The 23,442-nt window shown below is 47.0% G+C and overlaps 1 protein-coding gene across 4 annotated transcripts in view; it reads right to left on the bottom strand.

The window, feature by feature from the left end:
• Nucleotides 1-5,327: 5,327 nt before the first annotated feature.
• The window catches only part of LOC114693986 (up-regulator of cell proliferation), a 47,452-nt gene continuing 29,337 nt past the window's right edge, over nt 5,328-23,442 (bottom strand). For 3 of the 4 annotated variants that reach the window (XM_028870595.2, XM_028870594.2, XM_037208097.1), the window contains exons 2-6: nt 16,213-16,239; nt 15,784-15,854; nt 13,171-13,221; nt 12,888-12,926; nt 5,328-8,571 (exon numbers count right to left, since the gene is read on the bottom strand). In XM_028870595.2, coding sequence (XP_028726428.1) covers nt 5,987-8,571; nt 12,888-12,926; nt 13,171-13,204 — 2,658 coding nt within the window. In that variant the 5' untranslated portion in view covers nt 13,205-13,221; nt 15,784-15,854; nt 16,213-16,239 and the 3' untranslated portion in view covers nt 5,328-5,986. The remainder of the gene's footprint in view (nt 8,572-12,887; nt 12,927-13,170; nt 13,222-15,783; nt 15,855-16,212; nt 16,240-23,442) is intronic. The other variant, XM_028870596.2, reaches the window with a different exon arrangement.

The raw sequence follows: 23,442 nt of genomic DNA, 5'->3' as shown, positions 1-23,442 counted from the left end.
GGGAGGAAAATTAGACCTACGGGGTGGGAAATGGAAACAAAGGTGGATGGTTAGTTAGTTCTTGCAGAGGCAGAGTGACCAGTCTATTGGCTCCCATCTGTGTTTTGAGGGTTAAATTTTCTTTGACCATTTGAATCTGGAGTCCTTCATCTGGACCTCACTGGGAGTGTTTTATTCTTAATTTTTTTAGACTACAGCCTCCAAGTGTTCCAAATATTGGATAAGGGGACTTACAGGGATGTGGCCTTTTTCAAATCCATAGTCGCTTGCGAAGGTAAAATCTTGTAATTTTTCCTAAATAATTCTTTTAAGCTGTTTTCCTTTTAAAAGTTGGTATAAAGTATGATGATTTTATAGTTTGACAAATTATATAAATTTGCTCCAACATGGAGAGAGAGAGAGAGAGAGAGAGAGAGAGAGAGAGAGAGAGAGAGATGGTATCCAGCATCTGAACTATCCAGATCCAAACTTGAATTCACTCCCTGGCTGTGCAGCATGAGCAATGACAACCCCCCTCTGTCCAAGCTTCCTCGTATGTAAAATAGAGTCAGTAATGGTTACGTGGGGCTGGGGGTGTAGCTCTGTGGGAGAGCACATATGTAAGGCTTTGGGATCCATCCCAAGCACTTGAAAAAAATGTGGGGGCTGGAGAGAGTGCTCAGCAGTTAAGAGCCCTGGCTTCTCTTCCAGATGGGCCTGGGCTCAATTCCCAGCACCCACATGGCAGCTCACAACTGTCTCTAACTCCACCTCCAGGGGATCTGACACCCTGACACAGACATACATGCAGGCAAAACACCAATGCACATAAAATAGAAAAAATAAAAATGTGAAAACCATATTCCCACAGTGAGAAATTTAATGTCTGGGTTTGTTTGGCTGGTTGGTTAGGACCTTATTGTTTCTTTTGCTTGCTTTTGTTTCATTGGTCCTCTGAAGCAAAGAACAGAGAAAGAACAGAGCCTTGGGCTACCCTTGAGTCTCATAAAGGTGAAATGACAAAGTCATAAACTCCCTCAGCTCAGCTGGCAGCAGGAGGTGGGGCCAGCTAATGAGCAGGGCATGAAGACTGCTTGGAGCTGTGTCCCATCCAAACAAGAGGCATTAGCACAATCAAATGTGTTCTCTCTATTGAAGCCACATTATGCTGAGGGGTCTTCCTCGATCATTCCTCACTATATTAACTGAAGCTCACCAATTCAGCTAGTCTAGCTTGGCAGCTGGCTTCAAGGGTCCCGTCTTCTTACTTTTGTCTTTTGTTCGTTGTAGGAGACTGTGAAGCTCCTAAGTGGCCTGCAAAGACCATTCGCCTCTGCCTCCCAAATGCTGAGATTAAAGACATGCATCACTGCGCCAGGCCCATCTCCCTCCCTTAAGCAATGGGATGGCAAGCTCTGATGTGGATTTTAGGCCTCCCAATTCTGATCCTCATGCACAGCCAACACTTGACCCACTGAGCCATTTCCCCAGCCCAACCAGTGGAAATTTTATTTTTAACATTTATTTGTGTGTGTGTGTGTGTGTGTGTGTGTGTGTGTGTGTGTGTGTGTGTGTGTGTGTCTGTGTGTGTGTCTGTGTGTCTGTGAGTGTATGTCAGGTGTGTGCAGGTGCGGTGGAGGCCAGAAGAGGATCCCCTGGAGCTAGGGAGTTGTGAGCTGGATGCTACAAGTGCAGGTCCTCTGGAAGAGCAGAAAGTGCCCTTAACTGCTGAGCCATTTCCCGACCTCCAGGTGGGAGCTTTCTAAGGGAGACATTTTTTCTATAGCATGCACTTGTTTTATTGCCCTCCATTCCTTCCATCCATCATGCTGAAGCAGGAAAACCAGGCTTTACAGAGGAGACGATGGAGGCTCCAGATTCATAGTAGCCGGATGCAGGCCTTGTCAGAGCATATGCTCTTCCTGTCTGGAGTTCCGGCACCACTTTTGGTAGGGTGAAAGTTCAGAACCATGGTAGGATGAGGGGGTGATCCCAGCTTTTTGTGGCTAGGTGAGTGGCTGCTTGGGTATGGAGCAGCCTCAGCCAGGAATGATCACCACAGGAATGGCCACAACATCCCTCCAGGCCCAGTGCCAAGCTGGAGGTATGCACTGCTTTCTCTGATGTGAGTTCTTGTTCTTCACATGACAGGAGCCTAAGTAGCCTATATGCTCCGAAGTTCCAGACTCCGAGAGCCCAACCAGCCTCATCTCTGTAAGGAAGCAGGTACATGTGCTTTTTGAAATCCCCTCAGAGATTACAGTTTGCAGTTGAGTTGTGAACTAGTTTGGAATGGTGATGACGATGATTACTATTTTATGTGTGTGATTATTGCCTGCATGTATGTATACCCACCACATCTGTGCCTGATAACTGGGTGGGAGGCCAGAAATGGGCATCGGTTATGAGCTACCAAGTAAGTGCTGGAACAGAACCCATGTGTTCTGGAGAGACCATCTCTCCAGCCCATCAACTAGTCTTATCTTTTTAGGAGGATGTTCCAAACCCCGAAACCGCTATCTGCAGGCCTTCCTGAGGGAACGACTGTGGGACTCTTCTACCTGGTCCACCAGGTGGAGGAAGGCCCTAGCTGTAGTCTAAACATCTTAAAAATTATCTATCCCTGCATGTGCAACAGTGTTCAAAGACTGAGCTATGGAGTGTAAGAACCAACAATCCAGCCAGGAACACAGGGAGTATTTCCTGGAATCACTAGAATTCAGTAAGCAGAGGCAACAGCTTCTGCTGTGTTCTTCTCACTTTCCCAGTGTGGTCCAATCTGCTCTCTAGTTCATGATCATTTCACCTCGGCCTCCCAAGTGCACCATCAAACCCAGTCACTGGTTCTCTTTACAACTGACTTAAATCAACTCAGAAGGGCTGACACTCACTTTGTCAACCTGCTTCCTGGTCATGCATCTTACCCAGCCAGTAAACAAGAACCCCGGGGCTTTTCCTGAGAAGTTGACCACTGAAACTCCCAAGTTAAAGCAGAAAAGAGAGCCACAGGAGGCTGTGCAGCCTCCTACCTTCTTCTTCCTGTGGAGGCACAGGGAAAAGAGGCTAGTGTGTGGCTTAGCACACACTACAGTTAACTTCAACTGTGAGGCCCTGAGAACGCTCTCTCCTGACCAACATCAGAGCCAAGGAGTCACATTGAGTCCAACTGAAGTTTGACTGTCAAGAGCAGATCTGAAATCCTCTCATAGGTCTTGGGCTAGAAACACCAGCCCTTCAAATGTGCATGGTGAGCATGCAAGAGACTTCCTGGAAGTCACCCAGCTCAGGCTGACCTCTTCTGTTCCTAAATCTAAGTGTCAATGGGCTCAGCTTGACTCTAACAGTCCCGGAATTCTTCTAACATGTCCTGCTTCCAGGGGAACCTCCACAACATCTCACTGAGACTCGTCTGTTGTCCAGGCTGACACATAAAGCAGATGGGTCCTGACGATATATGGAGTGACTTTATTACTGAGTTTTTATTGCTGTTTGGCCTTTTGTTTCATTTGGAGACAGGGTCTGGAGCTCACTATGTAGACCAGATTGACCTTGGACTTACAGGGGTCAGAGGATCCCTGCCTCTGCCTCTTGAGTGGTTGAGCTATTTTTAGATAGGTTCTCACTATGTGGCCCAAGCTGGCCTTGAACTAACCTCTTTCCTCAGTTTCTCCAATGCTCAGAATACAGATATGTGCTACCACACCCTGTCCTATGTGTCCCTTTGAAACTTTGATGAAATTTATAAAATTACAGACTCTGCATATATCTAAATCTTAGGAATCCAGAATGAATTTAATTTCTGGGCTGTGGACAGACTTCATGTAAAAACCCTTTATCTTCTCAGAGATGGGGGCTCTTGCTATATAGCCCAACTGACCCTGAACTTTGGATCCTTGTCTCTCAAGCACTGGCACAACAGCTATGCACCAGCAATCCCAGCTAAAGAATCTTTTTCTAAACTGTCATGAATCCTGCCTTTGAAGGTTTCATTATTAGCATGTGTGCCTATGATGTGTACACAGGGGAGGCAGCATGGGATGGCACTGTGGAGGTCAGTGGACAGTTTTACAGAGTTGATTCGCTCCTCCAGTTTTACGTGAGTTCCAGGGATCGAATTTAAGTTGCCATGCTTTGCTCCAAGTGCTGTACCCACTGAATTACCACACAGGCTCTACATGCAACAATTCTAAGAGGTATTTCCTGTGCTCAAACTTGAACTTGGAGCTAGGAATATGCTGGGTGAAATTCCTGCAATGCAGGAGGGTGCCAGGGAAGTTTGTGGCTCTGGTAGGAAAAGTGTATGTGTGTGTGTGTGGGGGGGGGGCATTTTTTTTTTTTTTTTAGCGTTGTTGGTTGGTTGGTTTGGGTTTTGTTTTTGTTTGTAGTCCTGGCACCCTCTCTGTACACCATACTGGACTTAAACCCACAGAGATCACCTGCCTCTGCCTCCTGAGCGCTGGGATCAAAGGTGTGCATCACCACGCCCAGCTGGCAGAAGTGAAATTTTTAAAAAGGAGAAGAAAGGTTTGTTACTTCCAACTGAATCAGCGTGTTGAGTCATTTTAACACTCTAGGCAGATCAAAGTCTCTAGATCTGAGAGTCAGATTCCCCTTTTCCGAACCTGGTCTAAGGGCAGATTTGTGAAGTTTCAGGATCGCTTCCCTCTTCCCACATGTTCAGTCCCACTACCAGATCACAGGGCACCAAGTGGTCATCCTGGGACACTCAGGGAGCCAGGCCAGCAGGAGAGTGACAGCAGGGCCTTTGGTTCAAGAAAAGGTTCCAGCCCAGAGGGTAGCTGAGTACCCTGGAACCAAGGGCACCTTTGCTGGGTCTAATAAAGGGACAAGACTCACGGGGGTGGGGGTGGGGGTGGGGGTGGGGTGTCCTCAGGCCACTGCCTGACTTCTCTGAAGACAAGAAACATGGACAAAAGGAAACCCCAAAGCCTCAGCAGCAAGGCACAGTTAAGCAGAAGCCCCTAGGCCTGAGCTGTAGGTGGAGTGAGGCTCTGAAACTCAGTGAAGTGATGGCTGACTCCAGCTGAAGAGCCAGCGGGGGAAAGCTCAAGCCCTCCCCAGGTATCCGTCTCACAGGGTGGCCTCTTTGCTGGGAGAGACCTGAGGATGCACAGCAGGTCCTCTCCACTCACGCCACGCCACGCAGGTACTGCGGTCTGGGGCTTCCTTCTCTGTCAACCACACCACAGGTAGGGAGCAAAGTGCTGAAGTGCTGAAGGCATTGTCCCCAGACCTCGTCAGGCAGAGGCTGTTGTCCTGTGCACAAGGACAACGAAGGCACAGACAGGCAAACCTACACACTACCGTCATTCCAGCACTCACCCAACTCATCAGTTCAACAAACATTTATTAAGCGCCTATGTGTGCCAGGTCCTAGGGACCCAGAGCTGTACGGTGCTTAGGTCCTGCCCTCAAGCAGCTCACAGTCTAGGGGCAGACAGTAAACACACAAGTGACAATGTGCCATGAAGTGTGGAGGAAGGATGACAGAGTGCTGGAGCACACAGGGTGACTGCTGAACACTTCCTGGGCAAGGGTCAGGGACAAGCTCAGTGCCCCGGCAGTGCCTTGCACTTTGGCGCCACGTCACCAAAACCTTGAAGGCTGGTCCACAAAGGACCTGGGGACTGAATGGAAGCAAAGCCTCTTTTGCTGCCTGGGAACAACCCGCAGCATCCCTGCCTGCCAGCACCTGTGGTGACTGAGGGAGCTGTTCCTTAATTCCAGGGGCCAGTGAAGGGGCAGCTACCCAGGGGGCCACCTGCCAGGAGCCTTGATGGGCTAGGAACAAAGAACTCCCTGCTTGTACCACCCCGCCCTGGGCCTCTATTCTCAGTGTTCCTGAGAGGGTTTGAGACTGCTTCTTAACACTGTGGAGAGGCCCTTAACGCCTGTCTGTCACTAGTCTTCCTCCTCAGGTGCCAATGACAGCCTTGCTGGCTGCTGTCACAACAGGCCACAGCAGGAGGCCCTACCCTTGAGACATTCACAGCCTCCGCACCAGCTCAATGAGCTGCTGGATGTTTTTGTTTTGGTTGGACAAGCCATTCCTGATGTTTTCTAGCAGGCATCTCTTCAATTCAAAGATGGCCTCACTGTAGCCCAGGCTCACAGCGGCCATGGGTGGGGCTCCATGCCACAGGGCTGGGATGTGCCAGACGTGCTGCCTCTCTGCCAGGCCTGCCAGTGTCCGGAAGCTGCCACCCTGCTTCTCCATGTGGGTAGCAGCCCTGCTCAGGTCGCTGGGCGGATCCAGGAGCTGCCTCCTGTCTCTGGGCTTGGGACTGGGGAGGGAGAAGTCATGGAGGTTCTGGTATACAAACTGATAGTTGGGCATGTGCCCCGTCTTTTCTAACCTTAGAAAAGCATGAAGAATAGCTGGTGGAATGTCCTTCGTCTCAGCTAAACTGACCACAGTGACATTACTCAGCCCCATTAGCAGCGTGGCCAAGGAAGCCTCCAGTTCGAACCTGTCTCCGGCAGAGGCCAAGGCCCCACTGATCAAACCCCCAGAGTCGATTACCAGGATCTGGTCACAGCCCAGGTCCTGGCTGAAGCCCTCAGCTACAGGGAGGAGCTGCATGAAGGACCCCCGGGGACTACAGCTCCTCCCTGTGGCAAACCGCAGGCCAAACATGGTGTTGAGGAGTGTAGATTTCCCTGTGCCTGGCACCCCCAGAGCAGAGAGAACCACTAATCGAGATCTCCTGTCTAGGCGAACATGCAGCTCCTTGAGAAGCCCAGTGACCCAGCGAATAGGGATGCTCAGGGTGGCCCCATCGACCAGCTCCAGAGGCAGCCCGCCCAGAAGCAGTTCCACAGCCAGGCCCGGGAAGTGGGCAAAGCGCCTCTGACCAGCAGGCAGCCTCCCTGCCTCCACCAGGCAGCTCTCCGCCTCATAGAACTGCCCCATCTCCCGCAGGAAGTGCTCCACTCCCAAGGGCTCAGGCCAGAGCGGCTCATTCAAGTCTGAGGCCCCACCAAGTTTCGGTCTCAGAGTAAGGAGGGTCTCCGGAGGCTGTCGTGGCCGAGGCGAGCCTAGTCGGGCTAGCCCCCACTCCATCCACCTCAGGAAGTACTGCCTCTCACCCGGGGAGGGGCTGCTTATGCCCAGGATGAACTCCTGCACCCCTGAGGTGGGCTCCTGGCCATTCTGCTGGACCCGGAGCTCCAGGACGCGCCGTCTCAGCTCAGCCCGGTGCTTCTCGGGGGGCTCCGAGAGCCATTGGAGCTGGCAGAACTCCCTCTCGACTTGGGCTGCCTTCCTGGCGGGGTCCCCCTGCAGCCTCAGCTCGTCCCTCTTGTAGGCATCCACATCCTGGATTTTCCTGATGATCTTCTCCATCCGGTCCTTGGCCTTCTGACACTCCTCACAGTCCTCGTCAACCCTGAGGCCTAACTTCCGGGCCGCGTGTGCCATGTCCTCCACAGACACCCGCCTGCAGGGAGAGCGGGCCACACCGCATATGATGGCTCGGATCCGCCTCACGAAGCTCTCGCTGTCGGTGCTGCTGACCTTCACGAGGACGTGAGAGTGGTCGATCTTGAGCACAGGGATCAGCCTGTTGAGGAAGCGCAGGTTGGTGTTCCGTTTCCCGCGGTAGGGGCTCAGGATGAAGTAGTACTTTGTGGTTGACTCCTTCATGGAGTACAGCAGTTTGTATTCCTTCTTACTGATGTTGTCAGTCAAAATAAACACAGCGGAGCAGACTTCTGTCAAGAGCTTGAACTGCAGCCAGTGAGACCCAATGTCACCTCTCAAGTTCAGAAAGGCCATTGGCTCTGGGAAAACATCCAGGTCCTCCTTACCACTGGGGAAAAACCAGGAGATTTCCACTAACCCATCGGCAATCTCTCGAGGATTGGTGCCCAGATTGAGGTCCCGATGCCAGAAGCAGTCCCACTGCCGCCGGGCCGGGCTGAGGATGGCATTGAGCAGCTGGGACTTGGAGTTGCTGCTGACATCCATGCGCACGAAGGCAAAGGTGGGCGCCCTGGCCAGGACGGCGCTGTCTTCTCGAAAACTCCCAAGGCCCCGCGGGGGCTGGAAACACCACGTCCGCACCACACCCCGCAGGGCCCAGAGCAGAAAGGTGTGGTAGTGGTTTTCTGAGTCCGGCAGCACAAGCGGGAGGGCGAACTGGCAGAGGGCCATCTTCAGCAGGACCTCCTGCTGCAGGAAGGGGTCTGAGGACAGCAGGAGGGCGCAGACGAGGTCCAGGGGGTTCACAGGCGTGTCGGGCATGGGCAGCTCAGAAAAGGAGTAGATGTCATCGGCTGCCATCTCCTCAGCTGGGTCCCAGTAGATCATCTCCTCCTCCATCTGGCTCTCTTTCTCTGCCGGCCAGGCATCTGGAGGCATGTCCAGCACCATGGTGGTGTTCCTGGCCTCAGCATTAAGGGCCTGCAGCTTCCTGAGGAAATGCCAGGGAAGGTCCTTGGGAACCTGAGGAGCCCAGTTCTTCATGCTGTCAAAACTGATCTGCAGGGAGTCCTGGAGGGTGAGCTTCTGTACCTGGTATGTCTCCAGTCCCAACAAGGACAGCATTTCCTGAAGCCTGCTTCTCTCCACTGCAGGAGAAACAAAGACAGCAATGTCAGCCTTTGTTCCAAGTCAGGATCTAGGCAGAGCTGGAGAAAAGCCTAGCAGGGAAGGGTTGGAGAAGACATTCCTCAGAATAGGATGCAGGTCCAGAGGGCCAGGGGTTGCTGGGAAGATCAGGGCACAAGGTAAAACTCTCTATATAAGAAGGTAAAAATCACCTAACTAAAACGTATCAGACATTATAGGAAGGAAGATGGGCTGGCAAGATGACTCAGTGGTTTAAAGCAAAAGGCCAGAGTTCATTTCTCAGCACCCCCTTTAGGTAGCTAACCCTCCTTATAACTCCAGCTCCAGGGATCCCACAGCCTCTGCAGGCACTGAAATCCACATCCACATCCCCACACAGACACAAACAACCAGACACATAACTAAAACTAATCCCAGCCAGGCATGATGATTCATGCCTTTAACTCCAGTACTAGGGAAGCAGAGGCAGATAGCTCTCTTACAAATTCAAGGCTAGCCTAGTCTTCACAGAGCATCCCAGGCCAGCCAGGATCACACAGAAAGACCCAATCTTAAAGAAAGAAAGAAACAGAGAAGGGGTGGGGAGGGAGGAAGGGAAGTGAGGGGGAACAGAGAAACTGAGGAGTTATATTTAGAAGTCAAGAGAGTTCATGTTAATGCAGTGATTTTTAGTTTCTCTAGATAGCTGCAACATCTAACTGAGCTCAAGCATAAGCAATTAGAATGAGCAGCACAGGTTCTCTAGGTGCTGTTCTCCACTCCTCAGACCTTCTCCTCCACTCCTCAGACCTTCTCCACTCCTCAGACCTTCTCCTCCACTCCTCAGACCTTCTCCACTCCTCAGACCTTCTCCTCCACTCCTCAGACCTCCTCCTCCACTCCTCAGACCTCCTCCTCCACTCCTCAGACCTTCTCCTCCACTCCTCAGACCTTCTCCTCCACTCCTCAGACCTTCTCCTCCACTCCTCAGACCTTCTCCTCCACTCCTCAGACCTTCTCCACTCCTCAGACCTTCTCCTCCACTCCTCAGACCTTCTCCACTCCTCAGACCTTCTTCTCCACTCCTCAGACCTTCTCCTCCACTCCTCAGACCTTCTTCTCCATTCCTCAGACCTTCTCCTCCACTCCTCAGACCTCTCCTCCACTCCTCAGACCTTCTCCTCCACTCCTCAGACCTTCTCCTCCACTCCTCAGACCTTCTCCTCTACTCCTCAGACCTCTCCTCCACTCCTCAGACCTTCTCCTCCACTCCTCAGACCTTCTCCTCCACTCCTCAGACCTTCTCCTCCACTCCTCAGACCTTCTCCTCCACTCCTCAGACCTTCTCCTCCACTCCTCAGACCTTCTCCTCCACTCCTCAGACCTTCTTCTCCACTCCTCAGACCTCAAACCAGCTACAAGGTCATCTACCCCTCATGCTCTAGCCCAGTCAGGAATCTGGGGGGCATGTTGGAACATGTCTGGAACTCTGGCACTCAGGAAGTTGAAACAAGAGGATTGATGCAAATTCAAGATGAGCATGGGATACATAGCAAAAAACTGCCTCAAAACCTGGAGAAAAAAAAAGTCACCAAGAAATTCCCCATGAGAGTAACAACCACTACTTACACTCTGGGTTGCCGGTAAATGATTTTTGGGATTTTGGTTTTTTTTTTTTTTTTGGGGGGGGGGGATTTGTTTTTATCTTTGTTAATAAACTAGAGATTATTTTTAAAGGAAAAGAGCAACCACTGCTCAGCATCCTTTTGCAAATCCAAGACCAAAACTGGACTGGTTTGTGTTGTGATTTGGAACTTCATGGTGCTGAAGATGGGGGAGCCCTCTGCATGCCAGGCAAATGCTCTACCATGAAGCTTTATCTCCAGCTTTATTCATGTATCAAGATATATAAACATATATATTTAAATTTTTATTTTTAAGTTTTAAAGTTTTATTTTTGTTTGTTTTGAAACAAGGTTGTTCTATATAGCCCTAGTGCTCCTGGATCTCACTATGTAGCCCTAGCTATCCTTAATCTATGTAGACCAGGATGGCCTGGAAATTACAGATCTATCTGAGCACTGGGATTAAAGGTGTACACCACCACCACACTCAGTGAGCTCTTGATCTTTTTAAGACAGTCTCACTATGTACCTCATACTAACCTCAAAATTGTTAGTGTACCTGTAAACTACCACTCCCTGTATAATTACTTGCGTTTTAGTGACTGTGAAGAATATTCTTGGTTGTCAACTTGACTACACCTGGAATTAACTCAAACCAAAAAATGGAGGGGCACACCTTAAGGGATTTTTGCTTAATTTTAAGTGGGAAGACCCACTTCTAATCTAGATCTTTGAGGTGGTAAAACACACCTTTAATCCAGATCTCTTGAGGTGGGAAGACCCACATCCGATCTGGACCATGCCTTCTGCTGGAAGCCTATATAAGGACATGGAATAAGGAAGTTTTTGCTGTCTACCCTTTCTATATATAATTCTGTAAGTTCTGTTACTCTAGAGATCCCTGCCTAATGCAGTAACAACAAAACATCTGGTGTTGACTGACGCCTGATACACACTGAATGTTTTAGATATTCAAATGTCACCCTATATAATGCAAACTTTATAAGTTAATGATCATAAAAGTTCTAACTGTATCCGGATCTTGGCCTGGCATCTTACCAATGTTCATATCCAACATACGTGGTTCACTTCTTATTTATGTATTTATTTATTTTGCAGTACTGAAATGGACCCCATATACTAGGCAGTACTTTACCACTGAACTATATCCCTAACTCTTTTTTCTTTTTCTTTCAAGATGGGGGTGGGGAGGAGGTGAGGGTGTTCCCTAGTCTTGTCTCAAACCTGTGAACAGATTCAATCTTTCGCCTCTACCTTGGGACTACAGGCATACAACACTGTAAGTATCCAATAGCATTAGTTTTGGGGCTCAGAACTCTAAACTTATTTGCACACATGAGCTATGGCACATGAATACAGGTGAGAGAAAAACCTGTAGGAATCCTGGGGATCCAACTTGGTAGCTCACATTTTTACCTGAGGCATCTTGCCAGCTCAGGGCTCCAAGTTCTACAGCAATATGGCAGAAGGACCACTTGAGAAGTTACAGGGAGCCTGTAAATTGTTTTCAAAACAGAACAACTAGCCTGGTGTTATTGTTCAGCAGGTAAACCATTTGCCTCTAAACCTGATGATCTGAGTTTGATCCCTGGGAGCCACATGGCAGAAGGAGAAAACAGACCCCCAAATTGTCCTCTGACCTCTATACACCTCCACATGCGCACACACACATAAATAAAAAACCTTAATTTTGCCGGGCGGTGGTGGCGCACGCCTTTAATCCCAGCACTCGGGAGGCAGAGGCAGGCGGATCTCTGTGAGTTCGAGGCCAGCCTGGGCTACCAAGTGAGCTCCAGGAAAGGCGCAAAGCTACGCAGAGAAACCCTGTCTCGAAAAACCAAAAAAAAAAAAAAAAAAAAAAAAAAAAAACCTTAATTTTAAAAAAGATTTAGTTTTATTTTCTCTATATATGGATGGGTGTTTTGCCTGTATTATGTGCATGCAGTGTCCAAAGAGGCCAGAAGAGGGCATCAGATCCTTCTGGAACTGGAATAATAGCGTTACTAGCCATCAAGTGAGTTCTAGAAACCAAACCCAGGTCCTCTGCAAGAGCAACAAGTGCTCTTAACCACTGAGTCATTTCTCCAGCTCCAAATAAGTATAATTATAAAAATAAAGAAAAACTACACAGGAGGACTGCTCTATGGCAGAAATTCTACATGGCTATTCCTCAGGTTTCCTTGTTATGCCCAAATGAAGCCAGGGATACACAACAACTATCGCTGCTTAAGTAGCATGATCACCAAAGCAGCTTGGGAAAACCACATAAAATAACCTCTTTCTACATATGTACCCATAGCCGGCATCCGGCCCATAGGAGACCATTCAGCAATTCTAGGTCCAAGTCTGCCAATATGCCAACGAAGCTATTGCTAGAGTTTCTAAATCTAGATAGCTAGGCATTAGAATCACTTCAGGAACTTGTTAAAAATAAGATAATGGGAACGCCTCCACTCACAAAGACAGTAACTCACAGTGGCAGTATAGACAAGTTAAAGGAGGAAATGGTTTCTCCATAGTAAGTTCCTGAGTGGTCTGGTTTTTAGTAACATTACTAATAGTTCCTAGACAAGAGGGGTCAGAGTCAAATACCCACATGATTTGATACAGTCAAGTTTAAGAACTAGCCACCTATACGGTCCTCTCCTATGGTAGAATGGAAAGCTGAAAAAGAAAGAGAAAATGTATACCTGTTGGGAAGTCATTGTCCTGAGCCTCGTTTGTACCATCTATGAGAAAAAGCAAAGGAAAATAAAGGGAATTAATCTAATAATATGATAATAATGTCAAATAGACTGACAAAAAGTAAATTAAGTGAAACAAACCCAAACTCTTTTTTTAAAACCAAAATGGCAATTCCTTGAAATTTTAACAATATAAAAATATAAAGCCATCAAGTCCTCATTATTTTTCACTTTGTACTTATACCCTCCCCTTCCCAACCCAGTTTGTTCCAAGTCCTATAGTTGCTACCTCCATAGTGGAACCCGCAGTCACCTCCTTCCATTTCTCTCCATTCCAAATCTAGAAAGAAAGGTACAGACATTTCACCTCAGAAGCAAGTTAGAGCCTTTCCACGAAGAAGTCTGGAGTGACTTTTGTTGACTGTTAGTACTACAGGTTGAGCACTCAGGATCGAAAGTGTCTCCAGGTTAGATTTTGGAATAAGCCAAGTTTAAACAAAAACAAAGGCTGGAAATATAGCTACAACTATAATATTTTTTTATTTACCAACCTTATGATTCCCCCCCTCATAATTAATAAATAAACGTTTTTTTTGGTTTTTTTTTTGAGACAGGGTTTCTCTACATAGCACTGGCTGTCCTGGAAGACCAGGCTGGCCTCAAACTCACTGAGATCTACTTGCCTCTGGCGCCCAAGTGCTGGGATAAAGCTAACATTCTAAACTGTCTTTTTTGATGAGTTTTCTGGAGATGAATATAGGGACAAGAGAGACAAAAATGGAGGAGTGCTTTTGGAAGCAGGATGATTTGAGTGAAAACACAAAAGGACTCAAGAATCAAACCACAACGTCCAGTAATTAAAAACATACTTACTCAAAGTGAAAAGAAGATTCTAAAAAAAAAAAAAAAAAAAAAAAAAAAAATCCCAAAGAATTCAAAATGCAGTGTGAAGAGAAAAAATAACTAGAGAAGAAAATAACAGCCAAATATAGGGGTTGGAAAGACAACTCAGAGGTTAAAAGCACTTGATACTCTTACAGAGAGGACCAAGGTTCAATTCCCAATACCTACAAGGTGCTCATAACTGTCTGTTACTGGGGCTGGAGAGATGGCTCAGAGGTTAAGAGCACTGGCTGTTCTTCCAGGGGTCCTGAGTTCAATTCCCAGCAACCACATGGTGGCTCACAACCATCAATAATGAGATCTGGTGCCCTCTTCTGGCCTGCAGGCTTACTGTATACATAATAAATAAATAAATCTTTTTAAAAAAATAATAACTGTCTGTTACCCCAGTTCAGGGGTACAATGCCCTCCTCTGGCCTCTGCGGGCACTGCACACATGTGGTGTTCACACATGCAGGCAAAACACTCATCTACATAATTTTGGTTTGGATGCTTTTGTTTGATGTTTTTGTTTTTCTGAGAAGGGGTCTCTATGCAGCTCAGGCTGTCCTAGAACTCACAAAGATCCATTTGCCTCTGCCTCCTGAGTACTGGGATTCTAGGTGTGCACCACTATGCAAGGTTGACGTTTTTTGTTTTTTGGGGTTTTTTTGTTTTTTGTTTTTTTCGAGACAGGGTTTCTCTGTGTAGCTTTGCGCCTTTCCTGGGACTCACTTGGTAGTCCAGGCTAGACAGTTTTTTTAAGTAGCTGGCATGAGGGGCTGAAGAAATGGCTCAGCGGTAAAGAGCACTGACTGCTCTTCCAGAGGACCCAGGTTCGATTCCCAGCACCCACGTGGCGGCTTACAACTGTCTGTGACTCTAAGATCTGACACTCTCACACAGATACACATGCAGGCAAAACACCAATGCACATAAAATAAAAATAAATTATATATTTTTAAAAAAGAGGCTGGCATGATGGCACATGTCTGTGATCCTAGGCTGCCCATCAGGAAGCAGCAAGTTAAAGGACCGACTGGGTTACACTGGGCTCCAGACCAGTATGTACAATTTAACAATGTCTTAGAAAAGGCAAGGGTGTGTGTGAATATGACTCAGTGATGAGTCATACATATCAGGTCTTCATGGGCACAAGGGCAGAGTATGGCCCAGGCTCTACCATGGAAATCCCATCCTGTAAGAACTGTTCCAAGCCCAGGTGGAGCATTAAAGCATTTTCACCGGAACCAAGTGATCTTTCCCTCCTGATTTACTATAGTACCAAAAACATACTCACTGGTTTCCCATCAAGATGCAGGACATTTGTTACTGAGCAGTAAATGAACATCTACCATGTGACACCTTGAGGCTGTTAGCACTGGTTAGAATAAAGCTCATAGATGGTCCCCTTATCTCACACCATACACAACAAATTAACTTAAAATGAATAAATAATCTAAATGTAAAAATTAAACATCATGAAACTCAAAGCTGGGTGGTAGAGGCACTAGCCTTTAATCCTAGCACTCAGAGGCAGAGACAGGTGGATGGCTGAGTTCAAGGCCAGCCTGGCCTACAGAGCAAGCAAGTTCCAGGACAGACAGCTACATAGAGAAATCCTGTCTCAATTTACACACACACACACACACACACACACACACACACACACACACACACACACGGTGGGTGGTAAGCATAATGGGACAAAACATTTACATAGTATGTATCTGTGTCTCCAGGAAAGGTCTAGTTAGTATTTGCAGAACTTAATAGCATATATATATATATATATATATATATATATATATATGCCTTATAACAAAAGAAACAATAACGCCAATAAAAAGCATACAAAGATTTGAGCATCTTGAGATGGAATCTTTTTATAGAGAGAAAAAGAAAAGCCTTAAGCTTCTTTGAGAGGTCCACAATCCAGCCCAGGAAGAGTGTAGACTCCAGAATCCCAATAGACAGAAGAAACTTATCAGTCTCAAAACGGGCCCAAGTCGGAGTTTACCTGCAATTGCCACGGATGTCTGGCTCTCGGAAGGCTTTACTTCTGGGGCCACTTCTCCCAGATCTGAATGCCTGAAAATTTTCCAGAAGAAAATTATCATTAAAATAATGTACTGCCACTTTCACCTAATCAAACCGGCTGCATAGAAAAATCTTCTGGGAAACTTTTAAAAACTATAAACTCAGGCTGTTGAAATGGCTCAGTGGTAAAGAGTACATACTGCTCTTCTATAGTTCCCAACACCCACACATAGAAATATAAGAATAAAATCTTTTCAAACTGTAAACTCTGGGTCCATCCCAGATCCATGAATCAGCCCCCTGAGAGCTGGTCCTGGGCATCTCTGCTTCTGAAGTACTCTCTAGGACACTAGCCTGGAAACAGACCCACGGCTGCTGGCCACTCAGAGAGATGTAAAAGCATACATACCCTTTGACCAGTAATTCCACTTCTATCCTAAGGGAAAAATGAAGATTCCGTTACAAAGAGGCTGGTGTGAGCTTGACATGCAATAGCAAAAGCTGCCCAAGTCCAGTGGCAGGAACCCAGTCCTGTCCTGCAATCGGCACACAACATTCTATGGGCTTCTTTTTGTGAGCAGAGCAATTTTAGATGAACTATTATGGGAAGACACTAAAGGCATGCAAATTATTAGGGACTAAGTTACAGAATAATGTAATATAAATATGATTGAATGACGTACGTTTAGAGAGAGGTCTAGAAATGCGTTCATCACAAGCTAGGGAACACAAACAAACATGTCTATAGTGTGAACTATGTGTGGTAGCACAGACCTGTAACCCCAGCACTCAAGAGGCTGAGACAGGAGTATCTCAATTTCAAGGCCAGCCTGGTGACATAGCAAGACCCTGTCTCAGACAAACACACAGTGCAGACAAGAAGGGGTGATCTTGTTTGTTTTCCTTGTGTGCATGTGTGTTGCTGAGGTTCAAATCCAGGGCCATCCGCATGTTAAATGCTCTACCACTAATCTATAACCGCCCCCAACCCAACACTATAGAAGCTGAAGAAGGAGAATTATGAGCTCCAAGCCCAAACAAGGCTACAAAGATAGATCCTGTATCCAAAAATAAAATAAAAGTTTTATCATAGAAATAACAAACACGAGCCAGAGAGATGGCTCAGCAGATCAAGGTACTTGCCACACAAACCTGACACTTGAGTTCATCCTGACAACCCACGTAAGAAGCCAGACGCAGCAACATTCCTATACCCCAGAAGTCCTCTGGCAAGAGGTGAGATCTAAGGCAGAGACAGGGGACTAGGCCAGCCAGTCTATGGTAACAAAACAGCAGAGGAGAGACCCCATCTCAAAAGCAAGATGGAAGAAGAAAGCAGACTCTGGAAGAGCTGTCCTCTGATTTCACATGAGCACTGTGGCATGAGAGTGCCTGTATATACACATACATACACACACACTCATGCATGGCCACCCACATGAGCATACATGCACGCATACATGCACACACACATAAACACAAGTGTATACATGCATTCACACACACAGTTGTTTAAAAACGAGAGCAAGCAGCCGGGCAATGGTGGTACACACCTTTAATCCCAGCACTGGAGAGTGGAGCAGGTGAGAGGCAGCATGGACACAGAAGCAGAAGCAGGTGGATCTCTGAGTTCAAGGCCAGCCTGGTCTAGAGAGTGAGTTCCAGGGCAGCCAAGGGCTACACAGAGAAACTTAGAAGAAAAAGGGAGAAAAGAAAAGTGGGAACAAGCAAACTTGAGGTGAAGATTCTGACTGAGGATGAACACACAAATACTGGGCAGAATTTACAAAACTTGCAAGAGCGCTGGGTTGACCTGTGACCTCTACATTCATACTCAAGTGTGTGCACATGCCTATGTCTCTGTACATCTGCTATACACGTCTGTTTCCTAACCGTGTCTGCTGAAAGACACGGCAAGCAAAGACAGAGCAGAGCACTGTAGTGTCCTCTAACGTCCCTCCACACAGGAGAACTCGGGACCCCTGGAGATGCTGGCTAACATCCAACTGAGGGGGAGAAAAGGACCCCAGTGTCTAGGTGTAAACAATAGAAACTCTGCCAAGTCTTGGGGACATCTCTGGATTCATGCAGTCGCTCAGAGGACTCCCACTGGCCAAAGCTGGAATAACACAAGTAGGAAAAGAATGAAACACAGGAATTAAAATGACAGAGCTGGATTGATGGCTCAGTGATCAGGAGCACTCACTGCTCTTGTAGAGGACCTGGCTTCTATTCCCAACACCCACATGGTGCTCCAGTCCCAGGGGGCCCTCTTCTAACACCAAACAGGTATATGGTGCACATAAGACACATACGCAGAGAAAACACTCATATGTATAAAAAAATCTAAAAAAGAAAACACTAAAGACCAATTCAGTAGTGGTGGCACACGCCTTTAACCTCAGCATGCAGAAGGCAGAGGCAAGCAGATCGCTGTGAGTTCACCTAGGGCTTCACAGTGAAACAAACAAGAGAAACCAAAAACAAAACACAGAAAAGAATCAGTCTGTACAGGCAATAAATAGCTCAAGCACTCTCTATAGCAGGGGGGACCCTAGGATGACTGTGGCGTATAATAAGTTTTGGTTTTACTCAATTACTGAGCAAGCCTCAATAAAACATTTCACTATTAGGATAAGGATTTATACTGTATCAAGCTGATAATAGATAGATAGATAAATAAATAAATATAAAAAATAGCTCAAGCACTCTTGCTCACAACAGAATAATAAATATGGAGGAGTTTTGACATTAACTGTGCCATCAAGCCCAGTGGTGGTGGTACACACCTTTAATCCTAGCACTTGGGAAGCAGAGGCAGGTGGATCTCTGATTTCTAGACCAGCCTGGTCTACAGAGTGAGTTCCAGGACAGCCAGGACTACACAGAGAAATCCTGTCTCCAAAACCAACCAACCAACCAACAAAACAGAATAGGACCCTTCAACTGCTAAAATCAGAGTGGAGTCAGGTCAAAGTGAACGGTCAGCAGGGCTCACGAGGAGCGAGCTGCTCACTCAGTCTTGGAGGGTCCCTAGGAAGGGAAGAAAAGCCACCGGTAGTTACAACAGCGCTCATGTGACACTTCCTGAGTTGATCCACACTAATCTTAATAATTAAGTCAGGCCTTAGTGTGTACCCACTGTGGTCTCCAAAGGAAGGACCTAATACCCTGGCAGTGTTCTGTCAAGAAGGCAAAACTGGGCCATCATAACAAACTGAAAATAAATGACATTATACCAGAGGGTGAGAGATAAAGTATCTTAAATGTCATAAGACAAAGGAAACATTCCAGAAAACCAAACACAACAGCTGATCCTAGAGTATATCCTGAAGAAGAAATTTTGGGGTGAAATAAAAATGAAATATGGGTCTAATCAACGTTAACTATGCTGTGGTTATATAACAGGGTATCTTGTTTCTTAGGAAACAGACACCGAATTGCTTAAGGGAACGCATCAGGAAGACAGCAACCGATTCTGGATCTACTTGGTCCCTCCAAGTTCAGTATGCTGAAAGTCTAAAACCAACGTCATGGTATTTGGAGCTGGGCTTTGGAAAGGTGATTAGAAAAGCTCTCAAGAATGGGATTACTGAATTACAAAAGAGGCCCTCGGCGAAAAGGAGAGCCTGGCTGGGATGTAGGCCAAGGAGTGCACTGCTTAGCATGTGCAAAGCCCTGGTGTGAGAGCAGGACTATATAGTGAGACCCTGTCTCCGAGAAGAAAAGGAACAGAGTAAGTAGGTCAGTGAGATGTTCAGCAGGTTGAGGTACCTGCTGCCAGGCCTTACAATCTGAGTTCAAGCCCTTCAATCCACGTGATGGAAGGAGAGAACAAGTTGTCCCCTGACTTCCACATGCCTGCATGCACACAGGTGTGTACACACAGGTACACATGCACTCATGCAGGCACACACACAAATACACTAAATAACTAAAACATAAAATAAAAGTGTGTCTGGTTAAACATAGTTCCTCAGAAGAGAAGCTGAGCCTGGCTCAGAGGTCCAAAGACACTGCCAGAGGATCTCAGCAGGGATGAGCCAGACAACAGGTTTCTACAGCTCAGGACTTTGGTCCAGCCATGTTCCGAGGCTGGACACTCACCTTAGGACGTGTATTCTGGCCAGTACTCAAGACAGGAATTTGACTTCACCCTTTCTGTTCCACACAGGGAACAGTAAGCAAGCAGCAGTCCAAGGATGACCTTGCAATCGTGCTCACAGGACAGTGTGTGTGTTGGCAAGCTCTGAGCTCCGTTCTCACTGGCAAACCATGTCACAACTGAGACATACAAACCATGGCTTGTGGATCCATCACGGCTCCTGAAATACCAGGTTTAACTGGAGGCAGAGCCAGGCTCATGGCTACAGCCTTTAACCTACAGCTTCACTAAATACACGATGCCTTCCAGTAGTTTAATGGACTGATTGTGTCCTCAAAATTCTTATGCTAAAGTCTTCACCAACGTGATTATATTTGGACTTGAGTTCTATAAGTAACTTAAGATCAAAGAAGGCTACAAGGTGAGGCCTTTGTGTGATGGGACTGGTGACCTCTAAGAGGGGGGCCACTCTCCCCTGAAGACACAGAGAAAAGGCCCCCACCAGAAACCAAATCCCATGAACCTAACTGCTATCTGAAGATCTGTGTGAAAAGTCAACAGCTGTGACTGATGGACAGTTTATGGCATCCTACAGCAGCTCCTGTGGCTCCCAAATCCATACTACACGGTGGAAAGCAGGGTTCAGAGAAGTGTGACAAAGACTGTTCACATCATCAAATATGAGCTGTTTCCTTTCTAGTACACTTTGTTATTGATGATTGCAAAGCTTTTCAGCTTTTAAGCCCACAGTGAGTGTGCACGTGTACCCATCGGCCCACGGTAGGCACAAACGAACAAAGGAGCTTGACTTAGCCTAAGCACAGCTAACCACTCATCAACTGTAAACATCAAGGTTACTAACTGCCTTGGATTATAAAGAATACCTTTATTTTTGAAGTTCCCTTCCTCTTATGCCCTACATTTCCAGAAAGTGGCAAGGTTCCTCTCCTCCTTGGGTGCTGCTTACTGGGGACCCTCATCCTAAACCAAAACAATATCCCAAGACATTTGCTCTGCCCCCAAAGCCTTACTTTATGAGACATAAATGTTTAAAAACCCTCTGGATGTGTGTTGTGGGTTGAACTGTGTGTGACCTAACTTGGAAACAGGATCCTTGCAAGCCTAATTAGCTAAATTAAAATAAGGTCACAGTCAGGTAAGCTGGCTCATGTCTGAAATCTAAGCTCTTAGGAAGCTGAGGCAGGGGGTTTATGGCTAGTTTGATGACAGCCTGAACTATCTAGTGAGTTCAAGTCCAGCCTAAGCTATAGAATAAGAGCTTGACTCAAAAAAATTAGTAACTCATGATGGGGTAAAGTGGGCCCTTAATACAATGGGCAGTGTCCTTGTGAAGAGAGGGAGACTTGGACACACGTGAAGGACAGCCTATGTCAACAGGGTGGAGACCGCAATGACACATGTGCAATTCAAAAAAGCCAAGTACTGTCAGCAGCCATCAGAACTTTGGGGTTTTAAGGCCTCCAGAACGGTGAGAGAATAAACATGTTGTCAGGTACCTCTCTGTAGTTGTGTATAGCAGTTTCCTCCCAGATTAAAAGCTTCCATCTTGGAGGGAAACTTCTTAAGGCATGGTTGGAAAGGGAAAGGGAAGAGAGAATATTCTGGAACCAGGTGGAACACCCTATCCTTCAGAGAAGCTCCTTTAAGACAAAAAGTAAACAACTCAAAATAGATTCAGGAAGTCCCTGAAACTGAATGATTCACTGGGCCCCTCCCTCCCAAGAATAAACAGAAAAGACTGCTGGGAGCCCCTTTCTGAGGAGCCCCGCTGCACACAAGACTCTGAGACAAGCCCAGCAGCCTGGAAGAAGCAGGGAGCAAACCCAGCTTCCTGGAAGAGGCTCAGACCAGCTGAGGCACCTGCAAAGGACACTCTTATCTGCCGAGCCTTCTGCAGCTGTACAGTGCGCTCCAGGTTCCCAGCTTTGTGAGCTGTCACTCATGCTGGGGTGGCCTTTGGTGACGCAGCTGTCTTTGAGTCATTTCTGCTCCTGTAAGTAACCCCAATAAAACTGACTGGTTCATCAAATTAGACTTCCATGGTATCAATACTTGGTCTGTCATGGGCCCCATGATATGGGGTGAGTAGATGTGTATGCTGCATCTCCCTAGGTAATGTCTAACACACAACAGCAGTGCCTTGTGACACCAGCCACAGGGAACTAGCACAGCGTATGTGTGGCTCAGCAGCTGTCACCTCATTCACCTCAGTCTTTACAGATTTCTGTCTATGTGCCTGATTCTCTTCTGCTTCATATGAAAACAATGGTCATACTGTCCAGAGGCCACCCTAATCCTGTATAAGCCTCATTTTAACTAATCACATCTACAAGGATCCAGTTTCCAAAGTCACATTCACAGGGGCTCCGACTTCAACATACCTCATTGGGAGGACATTCCTCAGCATACAACAGCACCTGCACTAGGTCTGGGGTGAAGTCATTTGTTGTGTCTACTTCCTCCAAATTGAGACATTCCCTCCTGGAGGGAAGGGTGCTTACAAGGCTCAGGAAGCCCAGAAGTGCCTGCCACACAAGTATTGATGTGAAAACGAGGTACAGCAGTGCACATCTGTAACCCCTGCCTGCACTATGAGAGCACAGACAGGCAGATCCCTGAGGCTCACTGGCTAACCAGTCTAGCTGAATCATTGAACTCCAGGTTCAGTTAGAGATCCTGACTTAATAAAATACAGTGAAAAGTGATCAAGAAGGCTAGAGAGATGGCTCAAAGACTAAAGGCATATAGTGCTCTTCCAGAAGACCCAAGTTAGGTTCCCAGTGCCACATGGGGCGGCTCACAACTACCTTTAACTTCAGAACCAGGGGAGCCTGGTTTTCTAGCCTCTTCAGGCGCTGCACTTGTGCACAAACCCATACTCATACACAATTAAAAATTAAAACGAAAAATTAATTGATTAAAGAAACATGCAGTATGGACCTCTAGTCTCCACATATATGTGTATACACCACACAAACACATATACCACATACATATGTGAATGTGTGTGTGTGTGTGTGTGTGTGTGTGTGTGTGTGTGTGTGTGTGTAAGAATAAGGGGCAACTGAGATGGCCCAGCCGGTAAAAGTGCCTGCTGTCAAGCATGCTAATCTGAGTTGATCCCTGGTACTCACACAGTGGAAAGAGAGAGGCAACTTCTACAAGTTGTCCTTTGACCTGTACGTGTGTCCTGTGGTATGTCCCCCACTACCACCACACACACACACTCATGCATACATACATACATACTGTTGGGGAATATTATTTTAAGGTGTGTTACTTTTGTTTAGGTTGCATTTGTTTAACTCTGTGAAGCTGTGTTACTGTGACTGTCTAGAACACCTGATGGTCTAATAAAGAGCTGAACGGCCAATAGTGAGGGAGGAGAGAGGATAGGCAGGGCTGGGAGGCAGAGAGAAGAAATAGAAGGAGAAATCTGGGAGGAGCAAAGAAAGAAGGAACAAGAGGAAGGAGGAGGACATCAGGGGCCGGCCAGCCACCCAGCCACCCAGC

This window comes from Peromyscus leucopus, chromosome 7 (assembly GCF_004664715.2).
Source record: "Peromyscus leucopus breed LL Stock chromosome 7, UCI_PerLeu_2.1, whole genome shotgun sequence".
In the NCBI taxonomy this organism is placed as follows: Eukaryota; Metazoa; Chordata; class Mammalia; order Rodentia; family Cricetidae; genus Peromyscus; species Peromyscus leucopus.
This window is presented reverse-complemented; position numbering and strand designations above follow the sequence as displayed.